The sequence below is a fragment of the Rana temporaria genome, chromosome 7 (genome assembly GCF_905171775.1).
Source record: "Rana temporaria chromosome 7, aRanTem1.1, whole genome shotgun sequence".
In the NCBI taxonomy this organism is placed as follows: domain Eukaryota; kingdom Metazoa; phylum Chordata; class Amphibia; order Anura; family Ranidae; genus Rana; species Rana temporaria.
In genome coordinates this window covers 190,556,690-190,579,153 of record NC_053495.1, presented here as the reverse complement: position 1 = coordinate 190,579,153, position 22,464 = coordinate 190,556,690, and the positions used below count along the sequence as shown (strand labels likewise).

General features: G+C 42.6%; 1 protein-coding gene across 1 annotated transcript in view; it reads left to right on the top strand.

Annotated features, from left to right (window-relative positions):
- TNNI3K (TNNI3 interacting kinase) overlaps positions 1-22,464 on the top strand; it is a 313,510-nt gene that overhangs the window by 57,069 nt on the left and 233,977 nt on the right. Inside the window, exons 6-9 of the mRNA XM_040360696.1 lie at positions 11,028-11,126; positions 20,036-20,174; positions 20,269-20,413; positions 21,856-21,960. Of these exons, the coding sequence (XP_040216630.1) occupies positions 11,028-11,126; positions 20,036-20,174; positions 20,269-20,413; positions 21,856-21,960 (488 nt within the window). The remainder of the gene's footprint in view (positions 1-11,027; positions 11,127-20,035; positions 20,175-20,268; positions 20,414-21,855; positions 21,961-22,464) is intronic.

The following is a 22,464-nucleotide window of genomic DNA, read 5'->3' as shown; positions in this document are numbered from 1 at the left end:
CACAATTTGAATGACAATTACTCAGTCATACAACATTGTACCCATCTGAAATTTTTGTCCTTTTTTTCACACAAATAGAGCTTTCTTTTGGTGGTATTTGATCACCTCTGCGGTTTTTATTTTTTGCGCTATAAAAGAAAAAAGACTTAAAATTCTGTAAAAATAAAAAAAAAATTCTAGTTTCTGTCATATTAGCAGGTTATTTCTCACACACATCATATGCATACTACAAATTACACCCCAAAACACATTCTGCTATTCCTCCCGAGTATGGCGATACCACATGTGTGAGACTTTTACACAGCGTGGCCACATACAGAGGCCCAACGTGCAGGGAGCACCATCAGGCGTTCTGGAGCACCCAGGCCAATTTTGACATTTCTCTCCTACATGTAAAAATCATCATTTATTTGCTAAAAAATTACATAGAACCCCAAAACATTATATATGGTTTTTTTTCAAATACCCTAGAGAATACAATGGCGGTTGTTGCAACTTTTTATCTTGCACGGTATTTTCGCAGCAATTTTTTGAACGCGTGTTTTTTAAAAAAAAACTGTTTTTTGTGCTTAAAAAAAAAAAACAGTAAAGTTAGCCCAATGTTTTTGCATAATATGAAAGATGAAGTTACGCCGAGTAAATAGATACCCAACATGTCACCCTTCAAAATTGCACACGCTCGTGAAATTGCGCCAAACGTTGCTACTTAAAAATCCCCATAGGCGACGTATTGCAAGGTATTGGAGTATTGAGGGTATTGCGGAGTATTGGGGGGGTATTGCAGAGTATGGGGGGTATTGCAGAGTATGGGGGGGTATTGCAGAGTATGGGGTGGTATTGCAGAGTATGGGGTGGTATTGCAGAGTATGGGGGGGGGGGGTGGTATTGCAGAGTATGGGGGGGTATTGCAGAGTATGGGGGGGTATTGCAGAGTATGGGGTGGTATTGCAGAGTATGGGGTGGTATTGCAGAGTATGGGGTGGTATTGCAGAGTATGGGGGGGGTGGTATTGCAGAGTATGGGGGGGTATTGCAGAGTATGGGGGGGGGGGTATTGCAGAGTATGGGGGGGGGTATTGCAGAGTATGGGGGGGTATTGCAGAGTATGGGGGGGGGGGTATTGCAGAGTATGGGGGGGTATTGCAGAGTATGGGGGGGTATTGCAGAGTATGGGGGGGGGGTATTGCAGAGTATGGGGGGGTATTGCAGAGTATGGGGGGGGGTATTGCAGAGTATGGGGGGGGGGTATTGCAGAGTATGGGGGGGGTATTGCAGAGTATGGGGGGGGTATTGCAGAGTATGGGGGGGTATTGCAGAGTATGGGGGGGTATTGCAGAGTATGGGGGGTATTGCAGAGTATTGCACTTTACTTTACTTTAGCGCTTATCATTTTTTTTATTTTGCAGACTATTGCGCAGGGATGGCTGGATCTGTGACTGCAATTGTCACAGATCCAGCCCACAGTGCGGCGGCTGCTGCTGCCGCCCGATCCCCCCCCCCTCCCTCTCCTCTCACACTGTACCGAACGGTACAGAGAGGAGAGGGAGGAACCGGCGTCATTACATGACGCCGGTTTGTTTACAAGTGATCGCGCCGTCATTGGACGGCGCGATCACGTGGTAAGGAGCCGCTTCCATTGGCTCCTTACCGCGATCCGTGTTGCTGCGGGTCCCGTGGACCCAGCGAGCGCCGGTGATCGCGTGTGCGCGCCCGCTCGGGCGCGCAATTCTGACTCTCTGGGAGGACGTATATTGACGCCCTCCTAGAGTTAGGGAACCGCCTTGTAGCCGTATTTCAGCTATAGGGCGGTTACCAAGTGGTTAAAATGTTTTACTTGGGGGTGTACTCACTTTTGTTGTCAGCAGTTTAGACATTATTGGCTGTGTGTTGAGTTATTTTGAGGGGACAGCAAATGTACACTGTTATACAAGCTGTACACTCACTACACAACATTGTAGCAAAGTCAAGTGTCATTTCTTCAGTGTTGTCACATGAAGAGATATAATAAAATATTTACAAAAATGTGAGGGGTGTACTGACTTTTGTGAGATACAGTAGTACCTCGGATTACGAGCATAATACATTCCAGAAGCATGTTTGTAATCCAAAGCACTCGTATATCAAAGCGAGCTTCCCCATAGGAATCAATGGAAACTCAGATAATTGGTTCCACAGTCACTGCTGATGTATGCAGTACTGCATTTGGCCAGAGGTGCAGGGGCGCTCAGAGATGCTCGAAGACACTCGGGAACGGAGTGTTTCCAAGTGTCTCAGAGCATCTCCGAGACTCACCGGATCCCCCCGAACCTCTGGCCAAATGCGGTACTGCACACCCCAGTGGCTTGAATGCTACTCGTCTTGCGAGACAACGCTCTCAAACGAGTCAGGATTAAAAAAATAAAATAAAAATAGCTCATATTGCCAAACACTCGTATACTGCGTTAGTCGCAATCCGAGGTTTCACTGTATATTTTAAAATATTCTTTATTTTGTTTCTTTTATTTCTTAAATATTGCAATATTACTTTGGATCCTGGATATATTAAATAAACTAACGTGTTTTCTAAGTAAAGTTATCCTTTAACCTCTTGACGACCGAGGACGTCCTCAGCTTTGTGCGGGGATATCTGAATGATGGGTGCAGCTACAGGCATCATTCAGATATCGCCGTCTTCAGCCGCCGATTCTCTGCACCATAAGAACGATCAAAGCAGCGATCCCGCTGCTTGATCGTTCTTATAGGCAGCAGGAGGGGATGTTCCCCCCTCCTGCCGCCATCCGGTGCTTCTCCGGGCTCTCCCGTGCCATCGGGGGCCCGGAGAGTGAATCGGTCGGCGCTGCTGGAAAGCATAGAGATGACTGGTGACCAGATGGTCACCAGTCATCTCTATGACCGTCGGAGGCCCGGGCGCGACGTTATGACGTCACGCCCGGTACCCAGAAGTAAAAAAAGCCGCAATCGTGGCTGTCTGCATGTGATCTGTGATTTTTTTGTTCACCGATTTCATGCTTGTAAGCCTGGAGGAGAGATGTGGGGTCTTATTGACCCCGCATCTCTCCATAAAGAGGACCTGTCACACTGATTCCTATTACAAGGGATGTTTACATTCCTTGTAATAGAAATAAAAGTGATAAAAAAAAAGTGTAAAAATAAAAAAAATTAAGTAAAAAAAACTAAAAACGCCCCTGTCCCTGTTATCTCGCGCACAGAAGCGAACACGCATGCAGGTCCCGCCCACATATGTAAACGCCGTTCAAACCCCACATGTGAGGTATCGTTGCGTGCGTTAGAGCGTGTGCAACAATTCTAGCACTAGACCTCCTCTGTAACTCGAAAATAGTAACCTGTAAAAAATGTTAAAGCGTCATCTATGGAGATTTTTAAGTACCGAAGTTTGGCGCCATTCCATGAGTGTGTGCAATTTTAAAGCGTGACATGTTAGGTATCTATTTACTCCGCGTAACATCATATTTCACATTATACAAAAAAATTGGGCTTACTTTACTGTATTGTTGTTATTTTTTTTATTCATGAAACCGTTTTTTTTCCCAAAAAAAGGCGTTTGAAAATGATTGCGCAAATACCGAGAAAATATGCGAGAAAAAAAAGTTGCAATGACCGCCATTTTATTCCCTAGGGTGTCTGCTAAAAAAAATATATATAATGTTTGGGGGTTCTGAATAATTTTCTAGCAAAAAAATTGTGATTTTTACATGAAGGAGAGAAGTGCCAAAATTGGCCCGGTGGTAAAGTGGTTAAACGTGAATTTCTATAATAAACGTAAAGCAACACAACGCCATGCGAAATACACCTTTAAACGTGGATTAACTCACTATCTCTCTAGCTAAAGAATTAAATCACCGGGGAAAAGAAAGCAAATGCTAGATCACGGAATTAAAAGTGATAATGTTTTCCTCTGTGATAATTTACTGCATCTGTTTCAGCGCCGTTCTGACGGTGGTGCTTTGGGAATTCCGCAAGCTTATCTGGCGAAACAGAACTCTAGTAAGCCGCCTGCAGTAGAAAAGCAAAGCAAGTCAGAGCTTGGCATTACACAGCAACTAAGGGGATCACTGATGCTTTAAATGTTTAATAAAGTTTTCAATTTCAGTTGGAAACAGTATTAAAGATAAACTTCAGGCAGATATCTATTTACACATTAATGCTGCTATGTGATCAATACATACATTTAAGCAGTCCCTAAAATCGACCTGCTATGAGCTATTTTGTGCCCTAGACACCCCCCCCCCCAAAAAAAAAAGATAAAACTTTAAGGGCCAGATCCACAGAGATTTAGATTGGCGCAGCGTATGTGAGATACGCTACGCCGCTGTAACTTACTTTGGGCTGGTTCGAATCCTCAACGAATTTGCGCCGTAAGTTACAGCGGCGTAGCGTATCTCTGGCGGCCTAATTCAAATCGGCGATCAGGGGGCGGGTTTCATTTAAATTAAGCGCGTCCCCGCGCCGAATGAACTGCGCATGCGTCGTCCAGAAATTTCCCGCCGTGCTTTGCGCGAAATGATGTCGCAACAACGTCATTTTTTTTAACTTAGACGTGAGTTACGTCCATCCCTATTCACGGACGACTTACGCAAAAAAAAAAAAATTAAAATTTTGACGCGGGAACGACGGCCATACTTAACATGGCAAGTCTATCTATACGCCGCAAAATACCAGACCAGACTACAGATGACGTTAGAAAATGCGACGGCCGCGCGTACGTTCGTGGATCATCGTAAATCGCTATATTTGCATACCCGACGCGGAAAACAACGCAAACTCCACCCAGCGGGTGCCAAAGTATTGCATCTAAGATCCGAAGGCGTACGAAGCCGTACGCCTGTCGGATCTTACCCAGATGCCATCGTATCTTGGTTTGAGGATTCAAACTAAAGATACGATGCGGGAAATTTGAAAGTACACCGGCGTATCATTAGATACACCGGCGTACTTGCTCTGTGAATCTGGCCCTAAGATTTAATAAAACCGTAGAAAAAAATATTAAAACAATTAAACGTGAAACTGCAAACATTTATCCAGCTAGCACCCATAGCACCCATCATCCAATCCAGTTTGCAGAACATAGGCGCAGTGTGTGGGGAACATTGGCGGGATTGGCAATCAGGCCCGGATAAAAAATAGGCCTGGACATTTTAGACTAAGCAGCCCATTTTTTTTTTTTTTTTTATCAAATTACAAATAATGACAACTACAAGTTTCTTGGTGTGTTTTAGTTATATATAGCGAATTTTAGTTAAAAAATTATTTTTTTATAATTTTTTTGCATTTTTTCATTTATTTTATTTGATTTTTTTATTATGTTTTTAGGACCTTTGTTGGGGGCTTTGGTGGAATATCAGGGGTCTAAACAGATCTCTGATGTTTCACCTTTGAAACAAAGAAAGGAGATTGAGGACCCAGCCCTCAATCTCCATCTCTGCAGCCTCAGCTGCACAGAATGGACAGAAATAATAGCTCTGTACAGAGCTTCCCATCCATTCATAAACTGAGGCATAGGAAACACAGTTTACAATACCTCTGTTATGAATGAAAAATAAAAAAAAAGACAAGGAAGGGGCCGGTAAATTACACACTTTCCCACTCTCCATCCGGACAGATCCCCTGCAGCAGCTGGCGGGAGAGGAGAGAAAGGAAGCCAGTAGAGTGGGGGGAGGGGTGAGGGTTGTCTGGAAGAGAGCACAGCAGGGGCAGGAGAGAGGAAACAGTGGGGTGGCGGCTCCATACCTTAATCCATGAGCCCGGCCCATAATCCAGGGTACTGGATGCATGGATTCCAATGTTTTTTTTTTTTTTTTTAAGCACATGATTAGAGCCTGAGGCTCTAATTGGCTTAAAAAAGGGTGGGCCCAGGGCGCAGAGGACTGTGCCCTGAGCCCACCCAGTTGTGTGACAATAGTGAATTAATATTCGCTATTGTCTTCCTGCTTCTCCTCCCGGCCAATCAAGAAGCGGGAGGAGCGGGATTGGCCGAGAGGAGAAGCAATTGTATTGGCTGGTACCAGGAGCGGGGAGGATGTACAAGGAGATTTGGAAGATGGCCCCCATCATCTCTTTGCTCTGCATCGCCACCCGACTGTGTGAGTCAGATTGTCTGTTTTCTGAGGGCCAGGTGGTTTGTTTGCGGACAATCATTTGTCCGATAATTGGATCGTGTGTACTGGGCATTAGATATTCTTTAGATTTTCCTGCTTGTTTAAATAATAATAATAATACAAAATTAATTGTATGTATATATCATATGTACAGGGTGGGCCATTTATATGGATCCACCCGGGTGTGCCATTTATATGGATACACCTTAATAAAATGGGAATGGTTGGTGATATTAACTTCCTGTTTGTGGCACATTAGTATATGTAAGGGGGGAAACTTTTCAAGATGGGTGGTGACCATGGCGGCCATTTTGAAGTCGGACATTTTGAATCCAACTTTTGTTTTATCCATATAAATCCATATAAATGGCCCACCCTGTATATGCGTGTGTGTGTATTTTTGAGGTTGTATATGTATGTTTATATATATATATATATATATATATATATATATATATATACACACACAACTCCAAAAATACACATATACATATGATATATGCGTACAATAGATTTTGATAGATATACCGTATATACTCAAGTATAAGTCAACCTGAATATAAGCCGAGGCACATAATTTTACCACAAAAAAATCTGAAAACTTATTGACTCGAGTATAAGCCTAGGGTGTCCATCTGCATGCCTCACTGTGCCTCACTGTGTCCATGTGCATGCCTCACTGTGCCCATGCCTCACTGTGCCCATGCCTCACTGTGCCCATACCTCACTGTGCCTCACTGTGTCCATGCCTCACCGTGCCCGTGCCTCACTGTGCCCATGCCTCACTGTGTCCATGCCTCACTGTGCCCATGCCTCACTGTGCCCATGCCTCACTGTGCCCATGACTAGACTTACGTTTAACATGGGAGTATATAGAAGGGGTGCCCGGCTTTGAAAAATCGTTTCTCCCCGGCTGTAGGTCCCCCAGACAGCAAACTTTGCACACTTGTAGAACAGAACTGGGGCTACATGTGTGCCAAGTTACTGGGTCCCTAGAGTTACCAGAGACATTACTGTTTAACATGGGAATCTATGGAAGGGGTGCCCGAATTTGAAAAATCGGTGCTTCCCGGCCGTAGGTCCTCTGGACAACAAACGATGCACACTTGTAGAGGAGGAGTAGGGCTAGATGTGTGCCAAGTTTGGGGTCCAGGGGATCTACGACCAGCCAGTACCGGGTTCCCAAAGTCCGGGAGATCAGGCACAAAAAGGTGACTCAAGTATAAGCTGAGGGGCGCATTTTCAGCACAAAAAAATGTGCTGAAAAACTCGGCCTATACCCGAGTATATGCGGTATATATATATATATATATAAATATATCCCTATGGACTAAGGCTAGGATGTCATTAAAGTTCATGTGCGTGTAAAGGCAGGTGTCCCAATACTTTTGGAAGTATAGTGTATATATATATATATATATATATATATATATATATATATATATATATATATATATATATATATATATATTACTCCTCTTTATAACCATCTTTATATATAAATAAAATATAATATAAAAATATTTATTTTCTTAATATAAAAGAAAAAACTTTACCAACCACCTAGAGCCCGGCCCAGATGTGCAAGTAACAAAATCACTTTATTATTAAAACTCTGCATTAAAACCACTCATTACTGGTAGAAAACCAAATCATAAACAGACCCCCTGGGGGATAATAACATACTGTATTTTGTAGTGAATATCTTATCTCTCAGTATATCATTAGAAGGCCCTATAGTTGATCGAACTTGGTAATAACGAATGGCAATCAGCTTTAAATAGAGTTTGCAGGCAACCAGTTTCTTCATCTTCAAAGCCAACTGCGAAACCTCAATAGGTACATAAATGTATTGTATATTCAAATCTTGTATATAATTATCAACCAGGCACACATATCAATATTCATTACATTGTAATGTGGATCACTGTGTTCAATTCATCACCTTTACCCTCAGCTTCTTTAGTAAGGCAGTGGTTGTCTTGGAGTTGTGTTTGGGGCCGTTATCATGTTGGAATACTGCCCTGCAACCCAGTCTCCAAAGGGAGGGGATCATGCTCTGCTTCAGTATGTCACAGTACATGTTGGCATTCATGGTTCCCTCAATGATCTGTAGCTCCCCAGTGCCGGCAGCACTCATGCAGCCCCAGACCATGACACTCCCACCACCATGCTTGACTGTAGGCAAGACACATTTGTCTTTGTACTCCTCACCTGGTTGCCACCACACACGTCTGACACCATCTGAACCAAATAAGTTCTCACCAAGACCACAGGACATGGTTCCATTAATCCATGTCCTTAGTCTGCTTGTCTTTAGAATAGGCTTCCTGCTGGGACGTCACGACAGCCATGCAGACCAATTTGATGCAGTGTGCTGCGTATGGTCTGAGCACTGACAGGCTGACCACCCACCCCTTCAACTATGCAGCAATGCTGGCAGCACTCATACGTCTATTTTCCAAAGACAACCTCTGGATATGACGCTGATCGCTTGCATTCAACTTCTTTGGTCAACCATGGCGAGGCCTGTTCTGAGTGGAACCTGTCCTATTAAACTGCTGTATCGTCTTGGCTACCATGCTGCAGCTCAGTTTAAGGGTCTTGGCAATCTTCTTAAAGCCTAGGCCATCTTTATGTAGAGCAACAATACTTTTTTTCAGATCTTCAGAGAGTTCTTTGCCATGAGGTGCCATGTTGAACTTCCAGTGACCAGTATGAGAGAGTGAGAGCGATAACACCAAAATTAACACACCTGCTCCCCATTCACACTTGAGACCTTGTAACACTAAGGCCCCGTACACACGGTCGGACAAAACCGATGAGAATGGTCCGACGGGGGCAGCGGGCATCGGTTTTGAACCGATGCTTTTCTGTACTAACCATCGGTTTGGTCCGATCAGGCAGCGGGCCATCGGTTCGGTTTTGAAGCATGTTTTAAAATTTTGGACCGAAGGAAAACAGACCGATAGCCTATACACACGGTCGGTTTGGTCCGATGAAAATGAACTTTGGTTCATTCTCATCGGACCAAACCGACCGTGTGTACGGGGTCTAAGGCCTAGTACACACAAGAGCATTTATCCGCGGAAACTGAAACGGAAACGGTGGAGGAGTGCAAATTCTCTAACGTCCACCAGCTCTGTGATGTCGTCATGGAGGAGTGCTAAAGGACTCCAGTGGCAACCTGTGAAGCTCTGGTGAGCTCCATGCCCAAGAAGGTTAAGGCAGTGCTGGAAAATAATTGTGGCCACACAAAATATTGACACTTTGGGCCCAATTTGGACATTTTCACTGCAAAGTGTCATTTCTTTAGTGTTGTCACATGAAAAGATATAATAAAATGTTTTAAAAAATGTGAGGGGTGTACTCACATTTTTGAGATACTGTATACAACCATCCGTCACTGTATAGGAGATATTCACATAACCTACAGGTAAGTATTATAATAAGCTTACATGTAGATAAAAATAAAAATCCAGGGCTAGATTCAGATAGCCCGCCGTAACTTTGTGCGGGCGTAGCATATCTCAGATACTCTACGCCGACGTAACTTAGTGAGGCAGGTTCTGTACTCACAAAGAACCTGCGCCCTAAGTTAAGGCGGCGTAGCGTATGTGGTCTGGGGTAAGCCCGCGGAATTCAAATTATCCAAGTAGTGGGCGTGTTGTATGGTAATGAAGGCTGACCCCACGTAATTGACGTTTTTGACTAACGGCGCATGCGCCGTCCGTGAACGTAACCCAGTGCGCATGCTCCAAATTAACCCGCAAAAAGCCAATGCTTTCGACGTGAACGTAAATTACGCACAGCCCTGTTCGCGAACGACTTACGCAAACGACGTAATCGACGGAAAATTTGACGCTGGCCCGACGTCCATACTTAACATAGGATACGCCTCATATAGCAGGGGTAACTTTACGCCGGAAAAAGCCGAACGTAAACGACGTAAAAAAATTCCCCCGGGCGGACGTACGTTTCTGAATCGGCGTATCGACCTAATTTGCACGTAAATCGACGGAAGCGCCACCTAGCGGCCAGCGTAAATATGCAACTAAGATACGACGGCGTAAGAGGCTTACGCCAGTCGGATCTTAGCCAAATTCCGGCGTATCTTGTTTTCTGAATACAGAAAAAAGATACGCCGAGCATCCTAGAAGTTACGCGGCGTATCAATAGATACGCCAGTGTAACTTCTTTCCGAATCTACCCTCCAGAGTTTATTATCACTTTAATGTTAAAAGTGAATTCTCTGCACTGATGCCGCCCTCTTCCCTGACAGCTTTTGTCCTCTTCCCGGGGCGCGAGGAATATGCTAATCTACGAAATATGCCGGCAGCTCTACTGCTACTTGTCTTTGATTGAGACATGCTTTATGCCAAGATCAATGACAGTAGGGAGGTTGTCAGGTTGCCCCATCAATATTTTGTTATGGGGCCCAATGATCTGTTCGTACATCTTGCCTTCAGGCTCACATACACTGTAATGCCTACGTCTTCCATTCATGAAGAGGGCCTCATCTAGCAGCATAAAACTGAAAGATGGCGGCTGACTTCAGCCTTGGGCAGCAGAATTAAAAGGCAATTATTGAACTTTCGTGCTGTTTTAAGACACAGTAAAGAACACAAATTGTATCTCCATTTTTTATAGCTGAGGGTGTAAATAGTAGGTCAGCATTAAATTACACTTTTTCTTTGTTTCTCCGCCTGTTCTTGGCGCATTTCACGCAGCGATCAACGGGGAAATGCTTCTGATCATTTGGTTTTGCCCAGGGACAACACATTTCCTTTAAATCAACTCCTATCAGCCCAATCCATCCATTGTCCATCCCACACCAAGCCTGACTGCCGATGTGTTCATGTCATTGTCTCTCTGTCATCGTGTCTTTGTCACATGTCTTTTCTTTGCTCAGGCTGTGGACATTTTACTGCAACATGGAGCCTATGTCAATGTTCAGGACGCCGTCTTCTTCACTCCGCTACACATCGCAGCGTACAGCGGTCATGAGCAGGTGAGGTATACAGAGTATGTAGTAAATATATTGCGCTAAACTGAAATTAAAAAAAACGAAAATTGTAGGCAGGCAACACAACAAAAGGATAATTGTGAAAAAACGTGAAAAATAAGTGTAGCGCCAATTAGAGAACCACCTGTGTGGCGGAACCCATATGACTGCTGAATGACAAGTGATAATCACAAGCGTATATAAATAAGAGCAATAATGCTCCTCCAAAAGGTGAACCACACACACTGTGAGTGAGTATGGCAAATAAAGTGCACTTCTAACAACAGTTTGTGAACTATTATAACAAATTGACATAGATTAAACCTGTGAGTGAATCTGAACACAATAAAAAACAAAGTCCCAATCAAAATTGGAAAGAATAGTCCATACACCGTGAAGATAATATGAATGCAATTCCCCCTCAGATGGACTTGGACCAAGTATAGCTTTCAAGATGTAATTCCCAGGAACATAAAACAGGTTAGGTACTCTTACCGGATGGAGTGGACCCACAACTCACCATACGGTGGGGGGTCTCAAAGGCTCTTATGGGCCGATTGCCCTCTCTGGTCACCGTCTAGGTTCCAATACTTTGCGTTGGTTATCCTGGACATGATCTGCATCAGTAGTATTCAGGATACACCCGTGGCTAGATATTTCACTCCAAATCGAATACCGTGTACCGTGATAGTAAACCAATGAGTTCCAATCAGGGGAAAAAAGCTCCTCATAGCGTAAACATTTAAAATGTAATAAAAAATTCAAAAATCACACTGAATTCCTGCAGAGTTCATATCCAAATCCAAAAAACAGCACACATAAATATAAAAACACAGAGCAAACTCCCACATTGGGTGTATGGGCAGAACGTAATCCAAAGTGTGCAGTGGAAAAATGGTAGGACCAGCGTACCCGACCGGTTTCGTCTAATATAGACTTCTACAGGGGTGTATGCAAGAGTGAATGCAAAGAAATATTATGTGATATACAGTAAAACGTTGGATTGCAAGCATAATTCTTTCCGGAAGCATGCTTGTAATCCAAAGCACTTGTATATCAAAGCAAATTTTCCCATAAGAAATAATGGAAACTCAAATGATTCGTTCCACAACCATTTATTCATAGGTCCTTCAGTTTATAGTCCATATAAAAAGATTATAGCAATGCGATAAGTTGTGTAATCATAAAATGTCCATCCACAAATGGAAGCCTCCCCAAGGGGATTAAAAGCAAAAATCCAGCAGGAGCTACAGAGTATAAAAGAGAAGAGAGGCGCCTCTAAGTGTAGCAATATGGTTACATTTAATGAAGGTACAACATTTAGCAACTCACATGGTTGATGATTAAAAGAGGTGCATCTAAGTATGCAGGGATCCGTGGTAAAGCTGTCCACATAGACCGTCCTCACCACTATCAGTCTGCAGTAGAGCGATCTGAAAGTGAGGCTTGAATTGCTCGTGGAAGGGACGACATCAATGGCGGTGAGAAGGATGGTCTATGTGGCCAGCTTTACCCCGGATGCCTGCATACATAGATGTGCCTCTTTTAATCATCAACCATGTGAGTTTCTAAATGTTGTACCGTCATTAAATGTAACCATATTGCTACACTTAGAGGTGCCTCTCTTTTCTTTTATTCTCAGTTGTGACATGACGCTACTCTTATATCAAGACATCGCTTGTATATCAAGTCAAAATTTATAAAAAAATTAGCTTGTCTTGCAAAATGCTCTCAAACCAAGGTTTTACTGTAGTTATATCCAAACAGGTCACAAAAGCTCAAAATGTAATTTCTAAGAAATATCCTGTTATGTGGAACAGCTTCCATGCTTCCAGAGGTAATACATGTGAGTATAGATTTAAAGGATTAGGCCTCGTACACACGACCGAGGAACTCGGCGGGCGAAACACATCGTTTTCCTCGTCGAGTTCTTGTCAGGCTGTCGAGGAACTCGTCAAGCCAATTTTCTCCATTCCAGTCGAGGAAAAAGACAACATGCTCTCTTTTTGGCTCGATGAGTTCCTTGACAGTTTCCTCGCTGAAAAATGTACACACGACCGGTTTCCTCGGCAAAAAAAATCTCCCACCAAGTTTCTTGATGGATTCTGCCGAGGAAACCGGTCGTGTGTACGAGGCCTTAGGAGTTATGGTCCATTTTCTTGTTCACGTAAAAACATTTTAATTATCCATACTATAGAACGATGGCCCAAAGCTTAACCAATAAGCTGGGTGAATCTAGAATGGAAAAGGACCTTGGAGTCCAGGTAGATGGCAGGCTCAGCAATGGCATGCAATGCCAAGTTGCTGCAAGCAAAGCCAATAGAATGTTAGCATACTTTAAAAAGGGGACTAACGCAAGAGATAAAATCATAATTCTCTCGCTCTACATGACTCTGGTCCAGCCGCACCTGGAGTATGCTGTCCAGTTCTGGTCACCGGTCCTCAGGAACGATGTGCTGGAACTGGAGAGAGTCCAGAGAAGGGCAACAAAGCTAATAAAGGGTCTGGAGGATATTAGTTATGAGGAAAGGTTACGAGCGCTGAACTTATTCTCTCTAGAGAAAAGACACTTGAAAGGGATATGATTTCAATTTACAAATACCACACTGGTGACCCAAAAAAAGGGATAAAGCTTTTCCACGAAGGGGAATTTAATAAGATACGTGGCCATTTACTAAAATTGGAAGAAAAGTGGTTTAACCTTAAACTCTGTAGAGGGTTCTTTACTGTAAGAGCAGTAAGGATGTGAAATTCCCTTCCACATGCGGTGGTCTCAGCGGGGAGCTTCAATAATTTCACAAAACTATTAGATAGGCACCTGAATGACCACAACATACAGGGATATACAATGTAATACTGACATATAATCACACACATAGGTTGGACTTGATGGACTTGTGTCTTTTTTCAACCTCACCTACTATGTAACTATGAAACTAATATGAATAATGCTCAGTGTTTCTAGGTGTATCACAGTGGCATTGGTATTGCTGCTCTCTCAACCAGGGTGTCACGGCACCCTGTGGTGTCACCTGGGTTTTTCAGGGGTGCCCTGGCAAAATGCATAAAAATTGCCCCAAATTGCGTAGAAATTGTCAACAAGCTGGTGGATCAAGTCTGTCTTTTCATGTTACACAAAGCCACAGGTTTTTATTGTGCAGCATTGCAACCTTGGGCACTGTTCTGGCCAGCCACTGGCATCCTAGCAACTGATGGCATCACTGGTTCATAGGGGAGCACATCAGGCACCTGCACGCGTTGTTTGCCACTCTCCATTAATTGTGGGGTCATCTTAGCTATATGAGGAGGAGGAAGTGAGCGAAAAATACTGGAAAACTTGTCAGTACCAGTGTACAAAGGTATATTTGCTTTGTAAAAATAAAATCACCTCTGATATCAGGTATCCTACGTGTACAGATGCTGCTGCATTATGTAGAACTATTAGTTTCATTTTATTTTTTTACGTAGAGGCTGGTTTCACACGGGTGGTCTCCATAATGCGCATATGGCTGCTCAGCGGGGGGAACTCTCTGCTTATCCCAGATGACAGGTCCGGGTCCGGGTCCGGTCCACTATGCAGAGCGGACACAGACATAACCCTGCTTTTCTCTATGGGGCTGTCAGATGGAAACGGATCGCCTGTCCGTTTTTCATCTGACTGTCATCCGATCCGCTATACAGATAGAGAATGGATCACCCATCTGTCTGTTTTTGGCAGATATGATTGGATCCCTGAGGGTGTCAGCGGACTCATATCCGTTGACATTCACATCTCTATAGAGAGCAATGGCTGGTCTGATCAGGTCCATCTGAAAAACTAAAGTTTGGACCTGATCGAACCGCCCGTGTGAAACCAGCCTTCAGAATGAGGTACATTTATTTTAGAGCATCCGAGTTGCCAGCCCTTTTTGATTCAAGTGTCGTATTTGTGGGGCCTGAACGTCCTGGATAGAGCACCGGATCACAACTCGTGGACTTCTATATTGGCCGTGGAGCCGGGCAAACATTTTGTTTCTCTTAAGAATGAGGTACATCGATCCCAAGCAGTGTATCTTGGGTACGTTAGACTCAATACAACTACAAAAAGTTACCAGGGAGACAATTTCGAAGGCTGTGTCCCAAGCCCGTAGAATGCCCCCATCCCAATGGAAATCAATAGATCCACCCACATACATACACACTGAATTGATATGGGAGGCACAATTTGTTTGGAAAAATATATTCACCAGCATAGAGGTAGCCCAGGTAAATTCGAAACAGTATATACCCCTTAGCTTTATACCCCAGGTCTTAGTCCTCTAGAAATAATAACTAAAAGGATTCAGTAATTGACCTGACCTGTGTTTGATTTGCACACTGCTATTTAAGCTAACGGTATTTGTATTTAACTCCCTGGCAAAACAGATGTCTCAATGATATCAGTACTGTATTATGTGAATGTATCACTCTATAGCTGCACTATGGATCGATTCAGAAGTTGTCTATGGAAATTTTCCGCTTTAACTATTGAATGCTCTGGAATTGTATCTTAATGTTTCAGTAAACATTCTTCCTGATAAAAAAAATAATGGGATACGTTGAGATTGTGCATTATTTTAAAGGGTGCCTTGACTGTAAAAAGGTTGAGAAACCCTGGCTTAGTATATGTTTGAAGCCCTAATTAGAAGGATAAGAAAACCGAAAGAGAGACACACTTAGCATATTATCACCAAAAACATGTATTGTTACAAAGGGGAAAAAAATGGTAAGGGAGGCAAATACCATGTAAACCATTAATTAATGAGGAAAGTTTTTGCATTTGAGCATGGTACATGGGATTGTATTTCGGGTCTGGGACTAACATTGAGGAACCAGGGGATAACCACGGTATGGACCACCTCTACAAAACGACATCCCTGCTCCAGGCTCTTTACGAACGAACCAGGTTCTTAGCTACTGTATATGTGAGTGCAATACAAGACTTTTTTAGTTTGAATATTAAGATTCATTTGCTGTTACTTGTAAGTTTTTGAAGATGCAAGCTTCTGGAAACTGTTATGCCCCGTACACACGATCGGTTTTCCGACGAGAGCTTTTGGTCGGGAATCCTGACCGTGTGTATGCTTCATCAGACTTTTTCCAACAGAAAAACTTCTGGAAAAAGATAGAGATCAGGTTCTCTTTTTTCCCCGTCAGGAAAAAATCAGATTGGAATTTCCTATCGTGTGTACAAATTTCAACGCGCAAAATTCCGAAGCATTCTCAGAAACAAATCGACACATGCTCAGAAGCAAAGAACTTAGGGCCAGATTCACAAAAGGGATACACAGGCGTATCTGCTGATACGCCGTCGTATCTCTGTTTCTATCTATGTGGCTGATTCATAGAATCAGTTACGCATAGATATCCCTAAGATCCGACAGGTGTAATTGTTTTACACTGTCGGATCTTAGGATGCAGTTCCGCGGCCGCTGCTGGGGGGAGTTTGCGCCGTAAACCAGCGTCGGGTATGCAAATTAGGAGTTACGGCCGATCCACAACGGTTTTTCGCGTTCGCTACGTCGCCGCTAGTATAGTTTCCCGTCGCTAAGTTACACTTTTTTTTGGTGCCTTAACTTTAGTCATTGCTGTCTAAAGTATGGCTGTCGTTCCCGCGTCGAAATTCAAAAATCAACTTCGTTTGCGTAAGCCGTCTGGGAATATGGAAGTACGCTACGCGCATCGCCGTTCAAAAAAATGACGTCACGGCGTGCAAAGCACAGTGGGAGTTAGGAAACGGAGCATGCGCAGTAGGTCCGGCGCGGGAGCGCGCCTAATTTAAATGGCACACGCCCATTTGAATTGGCCCGCCTTGCGCCGGAGGCCGCGGCCGTAGGTTTTCATCGCAAGTGCTTGGTGAATCAGGCACTTGCGATGAAAAATTGCGGCGGTGTAACTTATCTAGGATAAGTTACGCCACCGCGATTCTTCGTGAATCTGGCCCTTAATTTTCTCGGCTCGTCTTAGGGTTGCAGGTTCGATCCCGGCGGGGTCCATTCAGCCTTTCATCCTTCCGAGGTCAGTAAAATGAGTACCATTGAGTTGAGTAATAATGACAACCATTATCAGCGCTTAGACACAGCGGCAACACTGTAATTGGCGCTATATAAGTGTAAACATTATTATTATTATTATTATTATTAGTCTTTTACGTCACCGTGTTCTTGGCAGTCAAAAGTTCACCGAACTTTTGTGTGACCGTGTGTACGCAAGACAAACTTGAGTGGAATTCCGTCGAAAAAAACATCAGTTTTTTCCCGACGGGAAAACCGCTCGTGTGTACGGGGCATCAGGTGTCTTCTTCAGGCTTCATACTGTACAATGAATTGTATGAAGACTGTGGAAGGGGTCTAATGGGCCCCTAAAGCTTGCATCTTTAATAACTTATGTTAGCCAATATATGTTAATATTCAAATAAAAAACTTCCTGTATTGCACTCACATAGTTACATAGTTAGTCAGGTTGAAAAGAAGACACAAGTCCATCCAGTTCAACCATAAAAAAAATAAACAAACAAAATAAAAAAACATAGTACAATCCTATACACCCAACTCCATACCCACAGTTGATCCAGAGGAATGCAAAAAAAAAACAGCAGAGCATGATCCAATTTGCTACAGCAGGGGAAAAAAATCCTTCCTGATCCCCCGAGAGGCAATCGGATTTACCCTGGATCAACTTTACCTATAAATGTTAGTACCCAGTTATATTATGTACATTTAGGAAAGTATCCAGACCTTTCTTAAAACAATCTACTGAGCTGGCCAGAACCACCTCTGGAGGGAGTCTGTTCCACATTTTTACAGCTCTTACTGTGAAGAAAACTTTTCCGTATTTGAATATTAAATCTCTTTTCTTCTAGATGTAAAGAGTGCCTCCTTGTCCTCTGTGTTGACCGTAAAGTGAATAACTCAACACCAAGTTCACCATATGGACCGCTTATATATTTGTACATGTGGATCATATAAGTAAGAAAGTGATTGGCTTCATAAGAGCCTGGAGCAGGGAGGTAGTCTTGTAGCGCAGGTCCAGCTATCTACTGGTCCTTCTCTCTTAGTCCCCGTCCGGTGATACAATTCCATGTAGCATGCTGTCAGTAAGAGTAGCCAAGCGCCCAGAGGCGATTCAGTTCGCGTGTGTTACGCTATATACATTTTTCACTCACTCACTCACTATCTTCTTGTGTGCTTGGCTCGTTGAGTAATGCATTTGGGAGGGGGTTGCCTCTTTATGTTTAGTTCTTCTGATCAGCCTTTCATAGCGATCAATACCAGAGGGTGGGCAAAAAAACAACACAGCTCCCCTTTTTTTAAACAATAGATTTTTATTGAAAGTATTAACTTAACAATACAGATTTACATTGTCACGTTAGTCATTTGTAACCAACTTAGTTACCTTGGTTCATAAGATTAATCTTATTTAAAAAAAAGCAGTATTTTATAGCCTGAACCAGCCTACCCGTATTGGGTTCAAACTGTAGGCATGGATAGGCCACCAATTGAGATAATTAGTTGAATATCGAAAATTATAAAGAATGAATATAGAACATTATAAAGAAACCACGCAGCTCCTTTTGACACCAAATGATTTAAAAAGATAACTAAACACAAGAACAAACATGAACTATATTGCAACTTTCCAGGTCATAGATGTGGACCCTGCATTCGTTTTCATTTTTTCAGGCTAAGATCATTCAGTAAACACAGAAAATACCTGTTATTCTTTTTCAGAAATGCAGTGTTCTTGCAATTGTCATTTACTATAAATAAATAATAATGTAAACTAATAGGGCCAGATTCAGGTAGATCGGCGAATTTTTAGGCCGGCGTAGCGCATCTCATATGCGCTACGCCGACGTAAAGCAGAGAGGCAAGCACCCAATTCACAATGCAAATGCTCCCAACGTTGCGCCAGCGTAACGTAAAATCGACGGTGTAAGCCCGCCTAATTCAAAGTAGGTGGAAGGTGGGCCTGATCCATTTAAATGAACCGTGACCCCATGCAAATAATGGGCCGAACGAACGGCGCATGCGCCGTCCCGTGGACGCATCCCAGTACGCATGCGTCAGAATCACGTCGTAAATACTCCATAAGATACGTTGAATCACTGCCTACGACGTGACGTAACCTACGCTCAGCCCTATTCACATACTACTACGTAAACGCCGTAAAATACGACGGCTGTTCCCTGGTCCATATCTTAACATGACTTGCCCCTGCTTTATGAGGCTTAACTTTACGCCGGACGTACGACTTACGTAAACAGCGTTTATTAATGCGCCGGGCGCAAGTACGTTCGTGAATCGGCGTATCTCACTCATTTGCATATGGGAATCAAATTTCCCATATGCCTCCAGCATAAATATGCGCCCACAATACGCCGGCGTAGGAAAGTTACGTCGGTCGGAAGAAGGCGTATCTAGTTCTGTGGGCACGACGCACAGATACGACGGCGCACATTTACACTCTGTAGATACGTCGGCGTAAGTGCTACGTGAATCCAGGCCATAATTCCTCCACTGCTCATATATTGGAGATGATCATGTTTGAAGAAAACTATTGTTCCCTCCATAGGTACAGTGGAGGATTTAGCATAGCCACCCAAAAACAGAAAGTGTGTTTATTGGATTGCTAGGTGAAAATAAAGGGGGAAAAGCCTTATTAAACGAATGCAGCCACCACATCAATAAACTCATATGCTGCAATTTATTAAAATTCTGTTTCTGGGTTTAGATATGCTTTAAGCAAGTGAGAACAGACAACAAAATAATTTGGGTGCCTACTTGAGGTCCCGATTAGTGGCTTTTGCAGCTAAGTGACTTCTTTTGTACCATATATTTGACCATTTGTCTAATATTTTTTCAGACTGCTAAGCAATTTGTTTTTCTATACCTTAGGTCACCCGCTTGCTACTAAAATTTGGAGCTGATGTTAACATGTGTGGAGAGGTGGGGGACAGACCTCTGCACCTGGCCTCTGCCAAAGGCTACTTAACCATCACAAAACTACTGTTGGAGGAAGGAACCAAAGCAGACAGTGAGTGTGGACTCCGGTGATATGATCCAATGTTCATATGATAATCTGCATTACTGGATGTTGCATGTCATGTGTACATGGATTTATCTTCTAGCCAATGCCCAAGATAATGAGGATCATGTCCCATTGCACTTCTGCTCCCGGTTTGGACACCATGAAATTGTCAAATATCTTCTGCAGAATAATGCAGATGTTCAGCCTCATGTTGTGAATATATATGGTGACACACCCCTACACCTGTAAGTGAGATCATCTAACTACTCAACCTCTTTAGAACGAATTTCATCCTTACCTCTTTATTCTCTTTTCCTTCCTCCCCTTCTCTTCTCTTTTCTCTCTTCCATTCCTCCTTTTCATTTTCCTGCTCTTTCTTCTCAACTTCTTTGAAACCCATTTTTTAAATTGCAATGCAGAAGAGAAGAAAGGGAAGCCTCTCTCCATTTTAAGTGTTGCAAATGCTTTCATTGAAATATCCAGTGCACTATTCCACCTGATCCTGCTAATGTGCTTGGCTCAATCTGGAGCTTATTAATCTTTTCTTTATTTTCTCTTCCTTCTTTATTTTTCTCCTTTTCCTTTCTTTCTTCCTTCCTTCTATTCTATCCTTCCTTCTTGTTTTTTTTTTTTTTTTACTGCTTCTTACCTTTTTCTCACTATTTTTTTTGTATCTTGCTTACTTTCTTTCCCATTCTCTCTTCCTTTCTTTTCTCTTGCTTCCTTCCTTCTCTTCCTCTCTTTTCTCTTGCTTCCTTCCCTTCCTCTCTCCCTGTCTTTTCTCTTGCTTCCTTTCTTCCCTTCCTCTCTTCCTTTCTTTTTTCTTGCTTCCTTCCTTTCATTCTTCTCTTTCTTTTCCCGTGCTGCCTTCCTCTTCTTTCTTTTTTCTTGCTTTCTTACTTCCTTTCCTTCCTTTCTTTGTTCTTGCTTCCTTCCTTCCCTTCCTCTTTCTTTTTCTCTTGATGCCTTCCTCTCTTCCTTTTTCTTCTTTCTTTTCCCTTGCTTCCTTTCTTTTCTATTGCTTCCTTCTTTTCCCCTCTTCTCTTCTTTTCTCATGTTTCCTTCCTTCCCTTCCTCTCTTCCTTTCTTTTATCTTGCTTCTTTCATTCCTTCCTCTCTTCCTTTCTTTTTCTTTCTGCCTTCCTTCCCTACCTCTCTTTCTTTTCTCTTCTCTTGCTTCCTTACTTCCATTCCTCCCATCATTTTTTTCTCTGGCATCCTTCCTTCCCTTCATCTCCTTTCTCTTGCTTCCTTCCTCTCTTTTTTTCTTTTCTCTTGCTTCCTTCCTTCCTTCCCTTCCTCTCTTTTTTCTTGCTTCCTTACTTCCCTTTCTCTCTTCCTTTCTTTTTTCTTGCTTTCTTCCTTCCCTTCCTCTCTTTCTTTTCTTGTGCTGCCTTCCTACCTTCATTTATTTTCTTTTGCTTCCTTACCTTCCCTTTTCCTCTTACTTTCTTTTCTCTTGCTTCCTTCCATCCTTCCTTTCCCCTCTTCCTTTCTTTTCTATTCGTTCATTCCCTTCCTCTCTTTTCCTTCCTTTCTTTTCTATTGCTTCCTTCCCTTCCTCTCTTTCCTTTCTCTTGCTTCCTTACTACCTTACTACATTTTCTTTCTACCCTTTTATTTTTTTATTTGAATCCTAAAGTCTCTCATTCTCTTTCTCTCTCTCTTCCCCTTTCCCCTTCATAAGTGCCTGTTACAATGGGAAGTTTGAAGTGGTAAAGGAGTTAATTCAGCTGGCTGGCACAGAAAGTCTGACCAAGGAAAATATTTTCAGTGAAACGGCCTTCCATAGGTAATTGTCTCCATGCTGATGTCTTTTACATATTGACCACTTTAGCCCTGGAGGGTTTACCTCCCTTCATGACTAGGATATTTATTGAAATATGGCACTGCGTTACTTTAACTGACAATTGCGCGGTCGTACGACACTGTACCCAAATAAAATTTACGTCCTTTTTTCCTACAAATAAAGCTTTCTATTGGTGGAATTTTATTACCTCTGAGGTTTTAATTTTTTGCTCTATAAACAAAAAAAGGAGACAATTTTGAAAAGAAAAGCAATATTTTTTACTTTTTCCTATAATAAATATCCCCAAAAAATATATAAATTAACAAATTTCTTCCTCAGTTTAGGCCGATATATATTCTTCTAAATTTTTCGAATTTCTGGATTCCCAAATTTTTTAATTTACGAATTTTTAAATTTACACATTTTTTAATTCACTAATTTTAGAATTTTCAAATATTCGAATTTACCAATATTCTGAAAAATTTGTTAAACAAGTTTTCTTTAATT